Source organism: Grammomys surdaster, unplaced genomic scaffold (assembly GCF_004785775.1).
Source record: "Grammomys surdaster isolate TR1022 unplaced genomic scaffold, NIH_TR_1.0 141, whole genome shotgun sequence".
NCBI classification, from domain to species: domain Eukaryota; kingdom Metazoa; phylum Chordata; class Mammalia; order Rodentia; family Muridae; genus Grammomys; species Grammomys surdaster.
In genome coordinates, this window is record NW_021604599.1 from 2587659 (window position 1) to 2606802 (window position 19144).

Consider the following 19144-nt stretch of genomic DNA (forward strand, 5'->3'; position numbering starts at 1 on the left):
AGAGAGAGAGAGAGAGAGAGAGAGAGAGAGAGAGAGAGAGAGAGAGAACAAACACAGACCTAGGGCACACTGTTGTTTCTAATATCATTCATTGCCTAATCAAATAAACCAGTATGGGGTTGGAAATATGGCTTAGTTAGCAAAGTGCCAGCCTTTTAAGCATGAAGACCTGAGTTCAGATCCCCAGTATCCATTAGAAGCAGAACACGGTGGCAGGCATTTGTAACTACAATGCCTGGGGTACGGCAACAACAACCGGCAGATCTTGTATGCTTGCAGTGAGCAAGCCTACTCAATCACTGGGCTCTGGGCTAAGTGAGAGGTTCAGTCCTGAATAAGGTTGAAAGTAAATGAAAAACATACTGCTTCTGGCCTCAATACACAAATGCACATATATACAGGCATGACCACAAAATCTCATACACACACTCGGAAAGAAAAAGAGAGAAGAGAAACCAATGTCCCGTGGAGAATGACTCATTACAGTACTGGAGTAGGAAATAAGCAAAGTAACTTTTAAACATCTTAAAATACCAGAAAACAGAAAGAAATGTCACAATAATAGTATAGTAAGGAAACAAAGGGCCATGTTTTGTTTTGTTTTAAAGCTTCCAAGCTTCCATTGGCCAAGTCTAGAACAATCTTAAGTATCAGTGCATTAATAACTAAATATATAAACAGGTGAGAAAAGACAAATCTCCCATGTTTAAAGGTTTTATCCTTCATCTTCTGTCCTCGAATGGAATCAAATACACAACTTCTATCTTTAATACAGGCTATATATATAGTGACTTCTCAAAGAACACAGGATGGAAAAAGAAGAGACAAAAAAATGAACAGTGGAACAACTTGAGGAACAGTACACCTTGGCCAGGTGATTAAGGTTCACTAACAGTATCAGCAAAATTAAACTCCTATTGATGCAAAATGCAAGTTATATTTAATAGCATGTTCACAATGCCAGCCCTAAATGAGATATGAAAGCACCATTTTTCATTTCTATAGTCTGTCTCAAAAACAAATTTAGTCTATTGATGAGAAAAGTAAGAGATAAAACCTGAGACAAACTATAAAAAAGTGCTTAACTAGGCCTTACGGCTTTCAAAGTTTAAAAAAAAAAAAAAGAGGAAAAGGAGGAGGAAGAAGAGGAATTCTAGCAGGATATGGTGGTGCATGGCAAGTTCAGGCCAGCAAAGGCTACAGAGATAAACAGTCTCAATATGTAAATACATAAATACAGGAGATGTGATGCCACATTTGTGTGTGCTCGTTCATGTTCTGGAATGGGAAGAATAGGTATTTAAATATTAAGTAAAACCTAAAGAAATGTAGTTCATTTATTATAACAAATGTGCCATACTATAAGACATTAATCAGAGAGACTGAGTATGGTACATCAGAACTGCCTGTACACTCTTTGTAATTTTACTATAATCTTTAAAACTTTAGGGATTAGAGCAGATTTTAAATCAGGAAGTCATCTGGGGTATATGATATACATTATATATAATAGAGATATATAAATAAATAATATATATCAGATCTGTATCCACCTTACTCTGGCCTCTATCTTAACACAAGTGAAGAAATTCCTTTCCCACAGCAATAACACTCTGTCAAAGTGCATAGAGCCAAACAAACATGGACTGAACTGCCTGAAACTGTAGGTTAAAATAAATCCTTCCTCCTTTAAATTATTTGTTAGGCACTGGGCCAAAGCAATAAAACATAACTAATACCTGTTCTAAAATAAGTCTACTTTAAAAGTAACAACATGAAAAAAATTTCAGAGCATCATCATACTGTTGTAGTTTGAGTATGGTTTGCCCCTCCAAAGCTGGTATTAGACCGCAATCCTCACCAAGGTGAAATATGAAGAATGTAGAAACTCAAGCATGGTGTGTGTCTGTAGTCTAAACTATTTCAGCTGATACAGAAGGATTAATTGAGCCCAGGAGTTCCAGGACAGTTTGGGCAACATAGCAAGACTCATCTTCATAAATAACTGTGGGTGCTTAATTTATAAGAGTAAGAAAGACCACATATAAACTGTCTTTTTGTGTTGCATGGAACCACTAGCAAGAAAGACATTACTAGGTGTAACTCATTAACCTTTGGCCACAGCCATAAGCCAAAATAAGGCTCTCTATACATTACCTGTTCTGCATTACTATATTATTAGCAAAGAAAACAAACTAAGACAGATGTCTACAAGAGATGAAATGAAAGGGTAGTTTAGACAAAATGGTAAGCTGGCTTTTAGCTCTTTGAATACAACTGAGGTAGTTCTTTTGAAATTCCTATAAACTAAACAACTCATCTGTTTGCCATTGTAACTGCAGCAACTGGAATAGCAAATTTATACTGTATGCTCTAAGAAATATGTGTTAAAGACAACTCAAGGAAGAAGGGAGGATAGGAAAAGGGAGAGAAGAGAATACACAGCACTATTTTCTCTTACTAATAAAGTATAAAAAGAAATCTACTAGTATTACAATATTCGCTTTGGAAATGACTACCTTATTGGTAGTTCATGTTTTAAAACATTTATTTTCTCCAGTTTTACCAATAAGCAGTAACTTTGGTCTCATGTTGATTTTGTTTTCTTGTTTCATTATGTTATCTAGCACTTCCAGAATGTCAAGTAACAGCAGCACTGGTTAGCTTTCCTTTCTGAGCTTTCTCTATACCTTCATGAGCCTGTCTCATGTATCCCAGAAAGACCTGCATCCACCTCCCATGTGCTGGGACTACAGGTATACACTACCAGGCCAGCCCAATACTGGCTTTCTGACTGGCTCTTTCTAACTTTTCCCTATCATTGAAAATGATGTCAAGTGTGGCTTAAGATACTCATCTAGTTTATTTATTCAAAATCGTGAATAGACTCAAATTTGTATTTAGATGTAGAAAATACTTTATATATTAGCTAAACTTTCTTTAGTTTATTACAATACTGAATTTATGCTAAAAACATTTTCTAATAATTAACTATCTCTACTTTCTGACAATCCATATTTTGTCAAGATATCACTTAATACATAATCATAATTCTTGTCAAATATAACTTGTGTTTCTAATAGTATTAGGATACAAAATTGTTTCTGGTTATGTTTTAGCAATAGTGTTTCACTTCATTTAAAGAGCAAGAAAGAGCTTCCTTCTTTCCTTATGCTGTGGGTCAATTCATGTATCATCAAAATTATATATTCCTTAAATGTCTAAAACAATTTACCAGGACAGGTACCTGGTACACAAGCCTCATACTTCTTGGTAGTAAAGCTCTTCACTATTTTCTTGATTACTTCTATTCTTATGAATGTGTGCATTTTTCCCATAGAATCTAAATTATTTCTGCTTGCGTTTTCTTAATTTATTTCATCAACCGATTTCTTATTTTGAAAATGCTAAGTCTAGGTACTCACTTACCCACAAGAAACTGAGTTATAAGGACTAGAAAGGATAAAACAAAACTATCCTTCCATTTACTAACAGAATTTGAAAAACTCTGGATACAAGTCAATAAGTTAAGCCAACTGAACTTTTATGTACCAGTAAATAATGACCATTTAAACAGCATCAAAACTATAGTTGTCAGACATAAGTCAAATATTCATTAAACAGTGTCAAAGACATAAACTAATGGAGAGAGATGTGTTCATGAATTTAAAAGTCATAAACACATTAATTCTATAAATTGATCTCTAGAGACAATCCTTATTAAAATATCAGTAGTCATTTGTAGTTTTATACAAGATAATTCTAACATTTTTATTGCAAGTATATAAAAAGCCATAAAGCAAAAAAACAAAAACAAAAAAGCAAAAAAAAAGCAAAAAAACAGGAGTTACCTTTGGGATATGGGAGAAAGGAAGCATTAAAAAATTCTGTAGAGCTACAGTGCTTAGAACAGTGTGGGCACAGAGACAGACAAACAGACCTAAGAAACCACGTAAAATCTTCACAGTATACTTTTAATGAGCAATCAGTACCTTTTTTTTTTTTAAAAAAAAAAGAAATTTCTAATATTCTAGAATGTGTGTGCCAGGGTATACACTGGTTAGCCAGTATTGTTAAAACTGAAGGTACAACATTGCTCAAGCATCTAATAAATACACACTAGATATATGATAGCATCTCAATAAAGTAGAATGAAATAATGTGAAGGAATAAAATACACCTATATACAGCAGAAACATCAATGTTGGGGGAAAGCAGAACTTCATTATGAAGAGATCTAGCTATATATAAAACAATATATTGTTTAGACCAATATACATAAGAAGTAATAAAAAACTTGCATTACAAAGTCACTGTAAGTAATTTCCCTGGGGTTGGGGGAGGCAAGCAATACCCTTAAAAAGTGCTAGCTAGCATCATTCCACTTCCTCATGTGGGTGAACTTTACCCAAGTATCTTTGTTTTATTATTCTTTGAACTGAATATACACAATTTACATTTTTCTACCACAATAATTTTTTTTGCTGGTAGCACTGAGGATCAAACCAAGAGTCTCATATTTATAAGAAAAGCACTCACCAGCAATCTCCAGCCCCATGGTAAATTTTCAAAGACTACTTCTGACAGAATATGAACAGCTGCAATCCTTACTTAATGGAAATCAATGCTTGCTTACTCACAGCACCCCAAAGAAAACAGACATTTGTAGTCTCACAGCTAGTTAAGTCTGAAGACAACATACCTTATATAGTCCAAAGCCAGGGTCAATAAGACAAGCGCGAGCTGATGTAGATGGCTGACTGGAAGATCCCCCTCTTGCTGTTTTCTTTACTTTAGGTGGATTATTAGAAGAGGGTTTGGGTTTAGCCTGAACATCATTCTGCTTAGATGTGCTAGGAAGACTGGAGTCTGGACGAACTAGCAGCTGAACTATATCATTCAGTCCAACGTCGTAGTCAAATAAAGTATATCCATTTTCCAACTACAAAAAGAATAGAAAGTCTATTGAAGTACTTATCTCAAAACTTATATTTTGACATGTATAGTTTATCCAAATATCCTAGATACACTATTAAAATTGACAACATTACAACTTAATGATCCTGAAATGGTTCTAAATGTTTTATGGCTTAAAATCAGCATCCTTTCTGGACCTCAATAAATTCTTAAGAACCACTCCAAACTAACAAAGGGAACACTACTTGCTATTAAAATAAAATCCATATCACAGCTGCTGCAATCTCATGCTGTAGCTACCACTCCCAAAATAACCCCTCTAAACTATATCTGACCTCTCATCATTGTTTGTTGCTGTTTCCTAGTCTTTCAAGAGTCTCTTTATATAGCCCAGGCTAGCCTCAAACCTACAATCCTGTCTCAGCCTTCTAAGTGCTGAGATTACAAGTATATGACACCAAAGCTCTTTCAACAAACTTTATTTTAGTCAACAGTACCTAAATTCACTACAAGTACGGGGAGATGAATTTTGAAAGTAAAGAGTTTTTACTAACTTTTTTACAACCCATATATAATAATGATCATCATGCATTTTATCTTTCTGAAGCACTATTAATAATTCTTTTTAAGTGAAGCAAATTTTGAAAAACAATTCAGAAATATATTACATTTCTCTAAGGTTTTCTAATTCTACTCATCTCAAATTAGCAAGTTTTGTCACAAAATCATCTAGGAATAAATAGTACATCAACATCTTGCAATCCATCCACCACTCACCACCACCACTACTCCCACCCCCAAAAGACATAATCAGGCATACTGTAAGTCCTCCATAGTACCTCAAAGGGCCGAGGGTATAGCTCAGTAGTACAGACCCTACCTGATACATGGGGGATTCCATTTCTAACACCAAGGGAATGGGGTTCCTTAGGAGCTAATTTTATCTAAAAATAGGGTCTTGAGATGTAATCCAAGACTTACTCTTATGAATTAACTTGGGTCTTCTAAACACTCACATGCTCAAGTCCTAACCTCTAATGCCACAGAATATGCTCCAGTTTGGACACAGAGTCTTTAAACAAGTAACAAATTTAAAATGAGTTCATTAGGTGAACCTCTAATTCAGTCTAATTGGTGTCTTGATAAAAACAAATGTGAACAGACAGAAAGGACAGGAGAACAGCGGGAAGAGACACACAGAAGAGAAAGTCATGTAATTGGAGCCAAAACAACTTCAAGCTAATAAATACCCATAAACAGAAGCCTTGAGACAGTTCCCCTAAAGCTAGCTATCAGAGAGCATGTTCCTATTCATGGCACCTTGAATTCTAACCTTTACAACTGGGATAGATTTCTGTGGTTGTAAACCATCTTGGTACTCTGTTACAGCAGTCCTAGGAAAGCAATCTTCTATTTTGTTACATTACAATCTTCTATTACATTAACAGTTGACTATTTCACTGATAATAACAAGGAAATTCAACTACTTAAAGATCAAAACTACCATTTCTTCAGAAATACTAGTTTAAGCATTGCATTCACCATTCTGATATCTAATAGCCATCACCATTCACAACTGTGTGACACAGGAACATCAGAACTCAACCACAGGGAAAGAACAAAGAAAAACATCTGTCCTTTAATAATGAACTCACTAATGTGAGATCTATTAGGTGGACTCAAGACCATAACTAGCACAATTCCACAGATTATAAAAATTCATGTTTGTTAACTAGAACAAGGGATCAAGAATTTTACAAGCTTCCCAGTAAAGTAATTAAGGAGTTAAATTAGGGACTATCTCACTGTAGAGTAAATCTTTACATACTGTGTAGAAGCATCACCTGTCAATAAAAAGCCTATGGCCGATGAGCTGAGGCAGGATTACAAGGTGGGACATTCAGTAGAGAGAGAGGATTCTGAGAAATCATCAGGCATGAGAGATTTGCCGCCGAAAACAGAGAAGGTAACATGAAAAACAGGAGGTAATCAACTACATGGAAAGACTTAGAACAGAATAAACAGGTAATTAAGTATGAGCTAGTCAGAGAATAAGCCAAAGCTTTTGGCTTAGGCTCTTACTCATAAAATAGTAAGTCTCAGAGTTGTTATTTGTGGGAACCAAGAGGCCAGGCCCTCAGTTACATCTTACTGCTTAGTTAACATATTTAACCTGAGGGACTCAAAGTAGCTTGAAGGCAGTCCTGAATTCAATCCTCAACAACAGACACACCATATTCAGTACCCGAAGGTAGTAAACAAATAAACCTTCATGTAAATAGGAATGTTAATATATTAAAAACATAAACACTAGCCCAACCACAAACCCTTTAAAACAATGATAGACTGCCTGCAAAATGTGCTCGGGCAGTGGTGGGACAAAGCTCCTGGGAATAACCAAATAATCTAATTTAACTTAAGGCCGACTCCACAATATAAAACAGATAACCACCACTGCTTGGGTGACCAAGAACCTAAGACTAGATAGCCCAGAGACCTAGGGTAAAGTCAAATAATACTGGTCGAAAATAATGGGGGGAGGGGGGAATGTAATGTAGGTACACTAATGATATTCTTCACTAATCCTAGATCAGTACCTTGTTTAATTATCACAAGAGAAGTTTCCTCCTGTAGTAAATGGAACAAATACAGTCCCACTGACAGACATTACTCAGAGTAAGAAACCTTGGAATACCCAGCCCTAAATGGGATGTCTCCAACAAATCCCTCCCCTTAGCATTCAAGGAACCCTGTGGAAGAGAAGGCAGGGAAAGAAGGTAGAAAGAGTATTTTAGAGCCAGTAGGGGAAGGTGGACACCAAGGAAACAAAGTCCTCTAAATCAACATGATCAAAGCACGTAAGAGCACAGTCTGAAGCAACATACACAGGGCCTGAAGCAGGCTCTATGCATCTAGTCTGGCTTCCAGTTTAGTGTTGTTATAGGATTCCTGAGGGTAGGAATGGGTGGATCTCTAACTCCTGTCACCTTTCTCAGACTCTCTCCCTTCTGTTGGTCTGGCTTGTCTGACTTAGATGTGATAAGTCTTTGCTTTATCTTATTTATATTTTATTTTGTTGTTTGTTTTTTAATCAATGAATGAATGAAAACCCAGCCATTAGAGTAAAGGTTAACAACTGAACTGTCAATTATAACTGCTGTGAGAGGGAAAATCCGTTTTCTCTGAGACAGCAACACTGGGTGTATCAGCACTGCAGGGCAGGCCTCACGTTCAGAAGTGCCTAAAGAACATATATCGGACTCAGCGGCATTTTTATGTGCTTTTCTTTTCTTTTTATGTTTTTCTTTGTTTTACATGTTGTTTTTTTTTTCTTTTTGGGTGTGGTTTTATTTTGTTTTCTTGATTGTGGAGGGTTTGCTGTTATATTAGGTCGTTGTGAAAGAACTTAAAAGTTGGGTGGGAAAGGAGGGGACAGACTCTAGAAGGTCTTGGGAGGAAGGGACGGATATTATCAAAATATATTTAAATTTTAAAAACTTGTTTCAAATAAAGGATGCAGGGCTTTGAGATGGATTAGTGAACAATGGTTTGGCTGTCAAGCCTGAGGACCTGAGTTTCATCCCTAGAATCCATTGGTGAACTGACTCCTAGAAGGAGTTCTCTGACCTCCAAACATGTTACAGCATATAAAATAAAACAAATAAATGTAAAAATAATTAAAACAGCAAGAAGGTGCTCTTCTAGTCCTAAACCTTCTCTAGGAAGGAAAGCACTCAATGAATAAATTGTGCATTTATACTTTCACTTTGACATTCTACAATAGCTGAAAAAAAAACACCACCCTAATTCTGAGAGAGCCTAAACAATGTAATGAATATTATGACAATTACTTTAAAATTTTAAGTGTTTAAAGTAGAAAATCAAAACTAAAATAGCATAAAATATCCAAATATGCTAGTAATCCATTCCCCAAAATAAAGACAGGCAAATCATAAAAGTAAAATTATGTATTATGGCAAATACAAATAAACCTTTCAGCAGGATGAGGCAGGAGAATCCCGAACCTAACTTTAGCTTAGGCTACATAGTGAGACCTAGACTAAAGGGTTGGTGGTGGGGTATAAACAATTATGAATTGGAGATGTTTCCATTCCTTTTTTTTTAATTGATGCATGAGGCACAAGAGTCAGAGAGACCTTAGGAGCACTTCTATAAAACAATAGAATAACCTGACAGTTATTTTTGCTTCCAATGATGCTTTCTGAACTGAGTGTGATAGGCAAAGTAACATCTAAAGCCAGAGTAGAACACTAAGCATATCATGGCATGAAAGAAACTTAAAGTCATCTTTCTTCATGCTGACTATGACACCCCTCCCACTATACGCTCATTTCTTATTTCATACAAAATGTTCCAGTCCTTTTAAAACAGTTACTATTATTCACTGCAAAAATCCACTTTTATTCAGGAAGGCCTCACATTCTGAGACATCATTAAGAATAGTAGAATAAATTATCTAGACCACTGAAGTTCCTCCATATTTAATCAAAGTACAAATCCAAAGTTATCTGCTACTCAAATTATGCTCTGGAAGAGGAAGAAAGGGATGGGCGGCTCATCTAGAACCCAGCTTCTTACTGCTGATTGTGAGTCCACATTGGGCCCCATAACTGATTATGGGACCCTGAAAAAAACCTAGATAACAAGTTTTTGAATGTGCAACTTCCAAAAATTAATTCAAAATAAAAACTATAATGCACTTGAGTTGTCCCTGGCAGAAGTCCATGCTGCACAGCAGTGACTCCACTGTAGCCTTGGTACCAAAACCACAATCTACAGGGTGCACTTTGCACGCCATCAGGACAGACAATAAACACGTTACCTAGAAGACCCTCACTCAGATTCAAAGCTAGGTCATGAATTGGATGTTTAGTAGGCCTATAAGGTTTTTTGCTTTCCTACAAACATAATGGTCTAACTGTAGAAAAGAGACTTTCAGTATTTTCCTGTTGTCGTTCTTCAGAAAGTAAGTATCAAATTAATGTATCTTTATGCTGTTATTTTAAATGTTTGATTTTAAAGATTGCTATCTGAATTATCGACCTGAGTTTCATGTTAAAGTATTGAATGAATTTATGATTAAGATAGACTTTCCAACATTTTCTGGAAAAGTCCTAAACATATGTACCATTTTGTACTACATATTTATGCAAAGCAGTACTCATTGACTGTAAAGTCAAAATTATTGACTCTAAAACTGTTGAATTTCATTCTATGTCCTGAAGTACAAAATAGTCAACCCAGATTTAGTCTTTATATAAAAATAAGTACAAATCCATCTTGTAAACATGCAAATTTGCATTAAATTCAGAGAGATAGAAAGACAGCTCAGCAGTTAAGAGCTAGCTGTTCTTCTAGAGGTCTTAAGTTTAATTCTCAGCACCCCACATGATGGCTCACAAACAATTATAATGGAATCTGATTCCTTCTTCTGGTATGCATGAAAACAGAGCACTCATGCATAAAATAAATACATTTTTAAAATTCAATAAAAGTATTAAAATGATAAATGTATATGAATACCAAATTTCCAAATAAATTGTGATTTATTATCAGTACATTTGACTGACATACTTACTTTCTATAGTTATATACCCAGAGTTGCATAAAAAGTTCTTGGGCCCAAAGAATCTACAAGTAGGAAAAGTTTTAAAAGCTTTGATCGAAAAAATTACAAATACCTATGGGTTTAAAGTATATAACTACAGGCCATCAATGTCTCATAGAAGTAAATAGTCGAGAGCTGCCATATTAGAAATTTAAGGTACAAGATTTTCAAGTCTGAGGAAAGAGAAATGGTTGGGACATTGTCAGAATATACTAGTGAGTATTTACTGCATTAAGGAAGACATTCCAGGAAGTAGAAAGGGCTGCATCAGCGATGCAAAGAAAACCAAGGGGGAAACAAATGAAGTGTCAAAGGCCAAAAACAGCCAAGGGGACTCGTTGACAGAGCTCAGGGTACCAGTGGAGGCACCGAAGCTCTCATTTATCAGTCATATAATAGAGACCTAGACATAGACACATTTTTTAAAAAATAGACAAATACTTTCATTTTTTTACTCCATGTGAAAACAAAGAATTTGGAGGTGGGAGTCAACTGTTCAGTTTTTCTTCCAATATGGTTCATATTCCACATCTACACTCTAAGTCTCTCAGAATACTGATGACAAGAGAAGGAAAGGGAAACTGGAATTCTTTTGTAAGTTCCAGGAGCTCTACATTCTAAGATTTAAAGATCAAAGCCCAGTGTGTGGTAAGTAAGATCCAACAATGCAAGTCTTAGCAAAGATCATGTCTAGCTAAAGAGATGGCTCAGTGGTTAAGAACGCAGGCTGCTTTTCCAGCGGGCAAGGGTTGATTCCCAGCACCCACATAGTGGCTCACAGCTCTCTCTAACTCCAGTTCCAGGAGATTTGATGCCCTGAAGTCCTCTTCCAGCCTTTGCAGCAACCAGGCATACATATGGTGCAAGGACATCATGTGTGCAAAGCAACCACACACATTGAAAGAAAAAAAGTAGAGTTCCTTGTACTGCTTCTCAAACTTCATTCTGTCTTTATAACATTCTGACAATAAAGCACCTGAGAAAGAACACCTCTTTTCTACTAAACACACACTCATTTTACAGGAAATGGTACCTGTGGTACCAACAAATTATCTGCCTGCTAAAGACATACTTTGCTATTTCTATCTACTGGAGACCATCAAAGACAAAAGGAGGTAATAACTACTGCCCTGGCTGGTTATCATTCATAAAAAAGTAGGTTATCATTCATAAAAAAGTAAACAGTTTTCCATTTTTGGTGTTCAAGTCAACAGCTGGCACTTGAGTCTATATTTTATCCTTAATGGTTCATTATTGGGCTTGGGAGAGAGAAGTAGTGAATCACTAACAATGGGGGGAGGGGCAGGCCACTAGGGTTCTTTACTCTCAACCAGGAACCATTTTCTGATTATTAGTGTAAGTCTATTTTGTAAGTCCTGAATTTAAAGCAATGTCTACATAATTTCAATACAACCCATTTGGGCTGTTGCCCACTAATATATTCTCATCTTTCATTTCTATCTCTTGTATTGGAGTCTCCAAGTATTCTAGGAATCGATGTATAATATTATTAAGAGGAAAAAGTATCAGCCACTTGAGGCCCAGCAACACAATGCTGCTAAGTATTTAATACAGGTAAGACTTTAGAAACAAACGTTCCATCAAGTGAACTCTCTACTAGTGAAACATTAAAGAATCAATATAAAACTGGCTACAACGGAGCACAAAGTGCTATAGATTCTCTGCTGAGAGATGCCTTCCAAATACTTTAACAAAACTCTGGCTTTTTCTTTCCCATTGTATAATCTGTTACTTAGAAAATTTTGGCCAGTCTTAGAAGTTGTAAATCTGTGAAGGGAACAAAAATATTCCTTCCAAACCCTTTGTGGCTTATAGGCTACTTCCACCGAATCAGAGAGAACTGCATTTAATTCAAAACTCAGGACTGGAGCCAAACTGTGGTCTATTGACTGCAGGATGCCAACTTTTTTAGTGGACTAAAGACAAAGGCAAGATAAACAATATGGGTCTGGGTGTCTAATCATAGACTCTGAGACTTACTGGATAGGAAAAGTCTTAGCCTGATCAAGCAGGGCCATACTTAAAATTAACGGAGATGCCCACAAGCTCCCTTGTGGCCCTAAACTACTTTCTGGTTCTTTTGAATTACTGCTGATTATGCTGAAGGGCTTGAGTTGAAAGCCTGAACTTAGGGAACACACAAAGATGAGAGGTAAAGTCTAGGGGGAAATAATCTGTCCCTATACTCAACAAACTTAAACCCGACCTCAGGTTACATTTGTCGCTCCTTAAATTAAGGTCTCTAAATCTTTTACAGAACAAATTCCCAATCTGAGACAACGAGGAAGGGGCACGCATTCTGCCACCGTTCGGATCTTCAGTGTTCAATTCCTTCTAGTGAGGGAACAGGGTAAGGGGCCTCGCTCTCCACGTCCGATGTAGGAAGGAGCCCGAGGGCAGGGAGGAGGCAAGTCCTTATAGGAAGAGACTGCGCTGCTCGTCCTTCCCGCGCCACGGCATGGCTGCCGGAGCCTGTTGCCTTTCCAGGTTCCGATTCCCTCACCCCAAAGGCGGGAAGAGAGCCCCCAGAACCCTCGGAGGCTGTGCCGGTGGCCCCTGCCCAGCTACACACCGCGCCCTGCACCCCGGCCTTCCGACCCGCTAGGCGCGCTTGTAGGTGGGGGACCCACAAACGCAGCCCTCCGCCCCGCATCACGCGTCCCGCCAGCGGCCCATCTCGAGCACAGCCCTGGACACCTAGCCTCGTCCCGGGGCGCCGGCTGCTCGCGCCCGGGCTCCTCGCGGGGCTCCTCACCTGCTTGCCCCGGTAGAATAGACGCTGGCACTCGGGCCTTACGTCGAACAGCGCCCACACCCGCTCGCGCAGCTCCTCGATGGTAGCTTTGCGAGAAACGTCCTCGATGGTGCGCGTCTGGGAGCCGTCGATAGTGCGGACCTGGATCCACATCGCGGCACGGGGACAGGGGACCGACCGATCCCCTTTGTCTACCCGTGCGCTCCGGCCGCCGCGCCCCGCCCGGCCCCTGCCGCCTCCCCTGGAGGATCCGGTTCTCTGCGGCGGCTCGGCGAACGCGGCTGCGGGTGAGGACTGACGCTCTAGACCGCGCGACCGCCCACCCCTCCTCGGTGGAAGGAAACCGGAACCCGCCCGAGGTGCTAGCGCAGCCGGCGCCTCACAAATAGGAAGAAGCCATGTCTCGGGGGCGCGGAGTGTTTACTTATAGAGATGCAGCTCCCACATGGAGGTCACGGCGCCAACCCGGATCTCGCGAGATCCACGCGGGGCTCCGCCCCACGCACGGCCCAGGGCGCTAATATGGGAAGGGGCGGAGCCTCCAGAGCCGTTACTTAGAGGAGGGCGGGGCGGGTCAGACTCGTAGGGTCTACCTCGCCCTCTGCCCTCTCTTGTCACCCAGCAGACTTGTGAGGCCTAGACTCTGTTCTCAAAAACACACTAACAATAGCTACCCATGCGCGCGCTGGCATGAGCGAGAAATGGGGACGCAGCCTTCATTTCCGAGACTCCACACAAGGGTGTGCGCCCGCCACGCGGCCTGGCGGGGCCACTCCCGGGGCACGTCGGCTTCGGGACACGCTTCCCGCGCGGTCCTCCCGCCGAAACCCGCTTCCGGGAGGTCCCAGGGCAGAGGCCTCGCTTTCCCACTTCCTGATAGTGGAGCGGGAACTGGACTCAACTGAGTGGGCCTTCTGCGCTAAGGGCGCCTTTGGCCGCAGGGATCCTGGGTTTGCAGAATTATACGTCTCCGATCCAAAAGTCCGAAGATCCCAGGACGGGATACGGCCCCACTCACTCAGGGGACTCCTCCAAAAATGAAAGGCTTATGAGGGAAAGCAACCCAAACGCATATCTTACATTCACCGATATCCGTAATGTGGATATTTCCGTGAAGATAAGCGACGCAACATTGTAACAACCAAATTAATTAGTCAAGATGGCCTAAGAGGAAATACAGGAAGAGTGAAGTGTGCTTGCATACTGTGTGGCTCTGTCAGCTTGCAGAATACAGATACTCACCTAGAGCCTCTAAATCACCTTGCCTGCTTCCTAATTAACTAAAACATTTAGTAGATGAAGCGACAGATACACCTGAGAACATCTAATCTGACCCATGAAGGGATCAACTTTTTGTTGTTACAAGGTTATGCTAGCATCTTGGGCTGTTAAAGTATTCGTGATGTACTGCCAACGGTGTGCTGCAGACTGAAGCCTTGAGTCTTGGGCTCACAGTTGGGATGCGAAAGAATTGTAGTTTTTCAGTTTAACTGTGATCTTGAACAAATTGCTTCAATTTCCTCCAGGTAAAATAGTGCACAAAAGCACCGAGTGACTGTTAGCTTCCTGCCATTCCCTTAATAGTACACAACAAGGTTTTTTAGAGCTTTTGTTATTAAGAGAATTTAGATAAACTGAGAATATTCAAAGAAGATAAGGTGCTTAAGCAAAGGCTGGGAGTATGCATTTTCACACATCAGAAGACACTACTCATCTGAGGTTGACTGAATAATGAAGGGCAATGTGTGAACGTTAGCATTCAAAGAAGACTTTTGTAGGCCTCAGCGGGGAAACCGGGGCTTTTTGAACAGTGCATTGGTGTGTTTAAGTATTTAGAATGACAATAGAAAGAGTGTAGAAGGAGGCCTTAGGGAAAAAGCAAGCTGTGAGAAGGTGAGAGAGGTGAAATTTAGCCAAGAGGCAACTGTCGTCCATTTTGGAAAATTTAGAAATAGTGAGAAGAATATATTCTTGAGTGTCCTAGGAAACCAAGCTCCTGAAAGTCGTAGACTTTGTGAATGTGAAAAGGGAAGACAATGGAATGAGTTCCATTTGAGTTGTGTGGCATGTGAAATATATCAAATGTACCTAAGATAGAGATGTCTGATAGTTGAAAAGAACTAAGAGTGTGAAGGGAAGAAGGGAGTTTCTGAGAAGAGGACCAGTCTTTTGGCTTGATAGAGATGCCTACGTTTTGGCGAATAGAGAGAAATAGGTGGTACGGATACGGAAGAGAACAAGGGGATGTTATATTTGGTGGGAATGTTATAACCTGTAGAGTTGACCATGTCAGCTGAGGGAGTATATGTAAAAATGTGTTGAACATTTACTGTTTGCTCATGTTATATTTTAATAAGCTTACAATTACACAATTATATAGAGATCCCTTTAAAGAAAAAGTAGGGGGTTTATCTTCTACCTATTGATGGTGTAAATGAAGCATCAATCCCTACTGTTTTTAGGGCTGATCTGTACAGAGATACCACAAAAGAAGTTTCTTCTGCTCTCTTAGGGATTAATTAGCAAGAGATCTCAGTGTAAGACTTTGATCTGGTGAAAGGCTTTTGTTATTGTTTTTCATTCTTTTTTGCTTATTTGAGAATCTTATGTGGCCCTGACTGTCCTCAAATTCACTGTGTACTACTGGGAGTGTACTCAATATCTTATTCCGCTTGGGAAGCTCAATTTAAAGTCTATGTTTGTACAAGTGACAGGTAGAAGAGTATCTGCATATCCATCCACATGCATGCACAAACACTACCTTTCCAAAGCCACTAATCTTTTGTCAGTCAGTACTAAGTGCTGGAATTAAAGGTGTACACCACCAATGCTGGGCAAGACAATTTTTTAAAAAATGCTTTATACTGTGTGTGTGTGTGTGTGTGTGTTTACACTTGAATGTCACAGACACTCACGTAGAGGCGGGATGACAATTTGCAGAAGTCAGTTCTAGTTCTCCCCTTCCACGATTGGATTCTGGGGACTGAACTCAGTTATCAGGCTTGGTGGAAAGAGAGTTTACCAGATGAGACATCTTTCCAGACACAAAAGACAGATTTTTAAAAAAAAAAAAACCCATTTCTTGACAGTTGCAGTTATTCTCAATTATTCATGGACTTATGGGTAAGAAGTCCTGGGTTGGAACGGGAATGCGTGTGGTGCAGGGACTCGGGATGAAGTCTGACAGTAGAATCCTTATCTGTCACAAGGACTGGGAGTCTCCCTAACACCACTGGGGTGGCTGAAATTGATACACATCTTATATAACGCCAGCGAATAAGCCGGATGAATTTTAACTGCAAAGTTGATTCGGAGAGAGTGCGTGTGATGCGGCAGAGAGCTTGCCCTTGTGAGATGCTGTGCTCCACAATTTCAGCTCAGCAGTTTTTGCTGTCAAAATTTTAGTAAACGATTTTGATAGGTCTCATGGTTTAGTCTGTAAGCAGACAGAACAGAGCCCCACCCTACCACACTGCTTTGTTTGAAGCAGGAAGTCTAGCCAGGCCAGCACTGGAAACGACAACGGTACAGAGGATGTGTTGTCTTGTTCTCTTCTCGGGGTCAGACCCAGTCCTGACACAGAGATGTAAGATGGTAACCGCATAGGGACTACTCTTCAAGCAGTCAGTTGAACCAGCTTTGTCATTAAGACATCCACACCTGTGTGTTCTCTTTTTAAATTTTCATGTCTTTATTTACCTTACTAAAATATAATTTCAATATTTCTATCTTTTTATAAATAAGTTAATAGCAAACTGTCGGTTATATAAGACTTTATTGTATAGTCACATCTTTTTGAAATTCTTTTTCAGACTTTTTTGTTTCTCTGTATAGCTCTGCCTGTCCTGGAACTCACTCTGTAGACCAGGCTGGCCTCAGAGATCTGCCTACCTCTGCCGGAATTAAAGGTGTATGCCACCACAACCGCCAAATTCTTTCTATTGTACTATTATATTTTATTTTTCAAAAACTTCTGTTCTTTACATTTATTTTCTGTCTATGAGCATTTTGCTTTCATGCATGTATGTGTACCAGATGAGGTCTGGTGCCCTCAGAGATCAGAAGAGAGTGTCAGATCCCTTGCAACCAGAGTTATGACAGCTGTAAGCTACCACAGAGGTGCTGGGAACCAAACCTGAGTCCTAAGAGCAGCAAGTACTTTTAACCACCAAACATCTCTCTAGCCCCTAATTATATATTTTAGAGTAATCTTACTCTGATAATTTCATTGATCTATACCACATATTTTGATCATATACATTTCCATTTCCTTCTCCAACTCCTCTGAGACACTCTCCCCCCAACACATCTCTCTCCCAATTTCATGTCCTTTTTTATCATTGTGGTGTGTGTGTGTGTGTGTGTGTGTGTGTACCACAGTGTGTGTATGAAGGTCAGAGGACAACTTTATGGTCTTCCCCTTGCACATTTGAATGGGTTCTGGGGATCCGATTCTAGCCTTCTGGCCGGCAACATTCCTGCAAGTGCCTTTACTAGCTGAGCCACCTTGACCAGCTCATTATTTTACTTTCTGTGCTTCTTTAATGTGCCTGTCTGTGTACCAGACGCCATCTGTGGAGATCTGTGGAGCTCTGGCCCAGGTGGAGTCGCTCTTCCAAGGCTACTGCTCCAAGATGCTACACTGCAAACTGGCTCAAGCAGAGAGGGGGAGTCAGATGAGGGTGATCTTCCAAGTCTCTTCAGCCTCCACTGCTGCTCCAGAGTCAGTGCAAGCACCTGGATGCTAATGGGGCTGGGGGTGGGGGGAGGTGGCTCAGCTAGCCAGTGGGGCGTGAGGCTAAGAGCCAAGGTCAGGAAATGACTGCAGTAGGCTCCCAGCAGCGAAAGCTTTGGGAGAGAACTCTCTTCCCTAAAAGTGTCACAGCTCTTATATGACAGATGCTCTCAGACTTTCCTTGACGAAGTAACTCTGGTGCACTATTCCTTGTGGACAGGGTCTTATATACATTTTGGGGTGGGTTGGGGTCTAAAAGCAGATGCTTTCTATTGGCTTGGTCTGAGATGAGGTATGCTTCATCTGCATGTGGAGGGGCTTCAGGGAATTGCCCCAAGAGACTAATTGTCCATGGGATGCCATGGTCACTTGACAGGAACTGGGTGAGGAGTAGGTGAAACACCTACCATCCTTAGGTCTGAGGGTACAGGGTTTCTGAACCCACTCGACCTTACCAAGTTTCCTGGCATGGTCTACTGCCTCACAGTAATGAATACTTAGAACAAAACTAAGAAACAAAATGGAAGCACTCTACTCAATATCTGGACATCACAGTGTACTGACATCAGAAGCAAGCAACTGGGTGTAACCAGCATCACCCTGGAAGCAGGTGCCTATGCACCAATTAGTATCAGGGACTACAAAGTCTGCAAGGACAAGATAAGACTCTAAAGGTCCATAAAAACCCAGGCTCCAAGCAGCTCAGCAGTTGCTGGTCTCCAATGTACGTCAATGCACACAAGTCACACACTAGCAACAAAGGGCCAACCCTTCTGGTAACCATGTCTTCTACTAAGATCTCCTGCCTCTGGACTGCCTCTGACCTTGTTGACCACTGAGAGTCTGACACCCTGGTTGGCTTGACTAAACACAACTGAGGGAAACCAGCTAGCCTCTGTTGTTCTTAAGGAACATCAAATCCAGCACCTATAGGAGGAGCTAAGGTGGGAGGAGTTAGGAGAGGAAGAGGAAGAGGAGGAGTAAGGAGGAGAGGAAGAAAAGGAAGAGGAGGAGCTATGAGACAGGAGAGGAGAACGAGAGGGAGAGAGAGAGAGAGAGAGAGAGAGAGAGAGAGAGAGAGAGAGCG

At 40.2% G+C, this 19144-nt stretch overlaps 1 protein-coding gene across 1 annotated transcript in view; it reads right to left on the reverse strand.

Moving 5' to 3' along the window:
• Positions 1-13798, reverse strand: part of Uhrf2 (ubiquitin like with PHD and ring finger domains 2) — a 62206-nt gene extending 48408 nt beyond the window's left edge. The window contains exons 1-2 of the mRNA XM_028764053.1: positions 13323-13798; positions 4703-4942 (exon numbers count right to left, since the gene is read on the reverse strand). Coding sequence (XP_028619886.1) covers positions 4703-4942; positions 13323-13475 — 393 coding nt within the window. The 5' untranslated portion in view covers positions 13476-13798. The remainder of the gene's footprint in view (positions 1-4702; positions 4943-13322) is intronic.
• Between the last annotated feature and the right edge of the window lie 5346 nt (positions 13799-19144).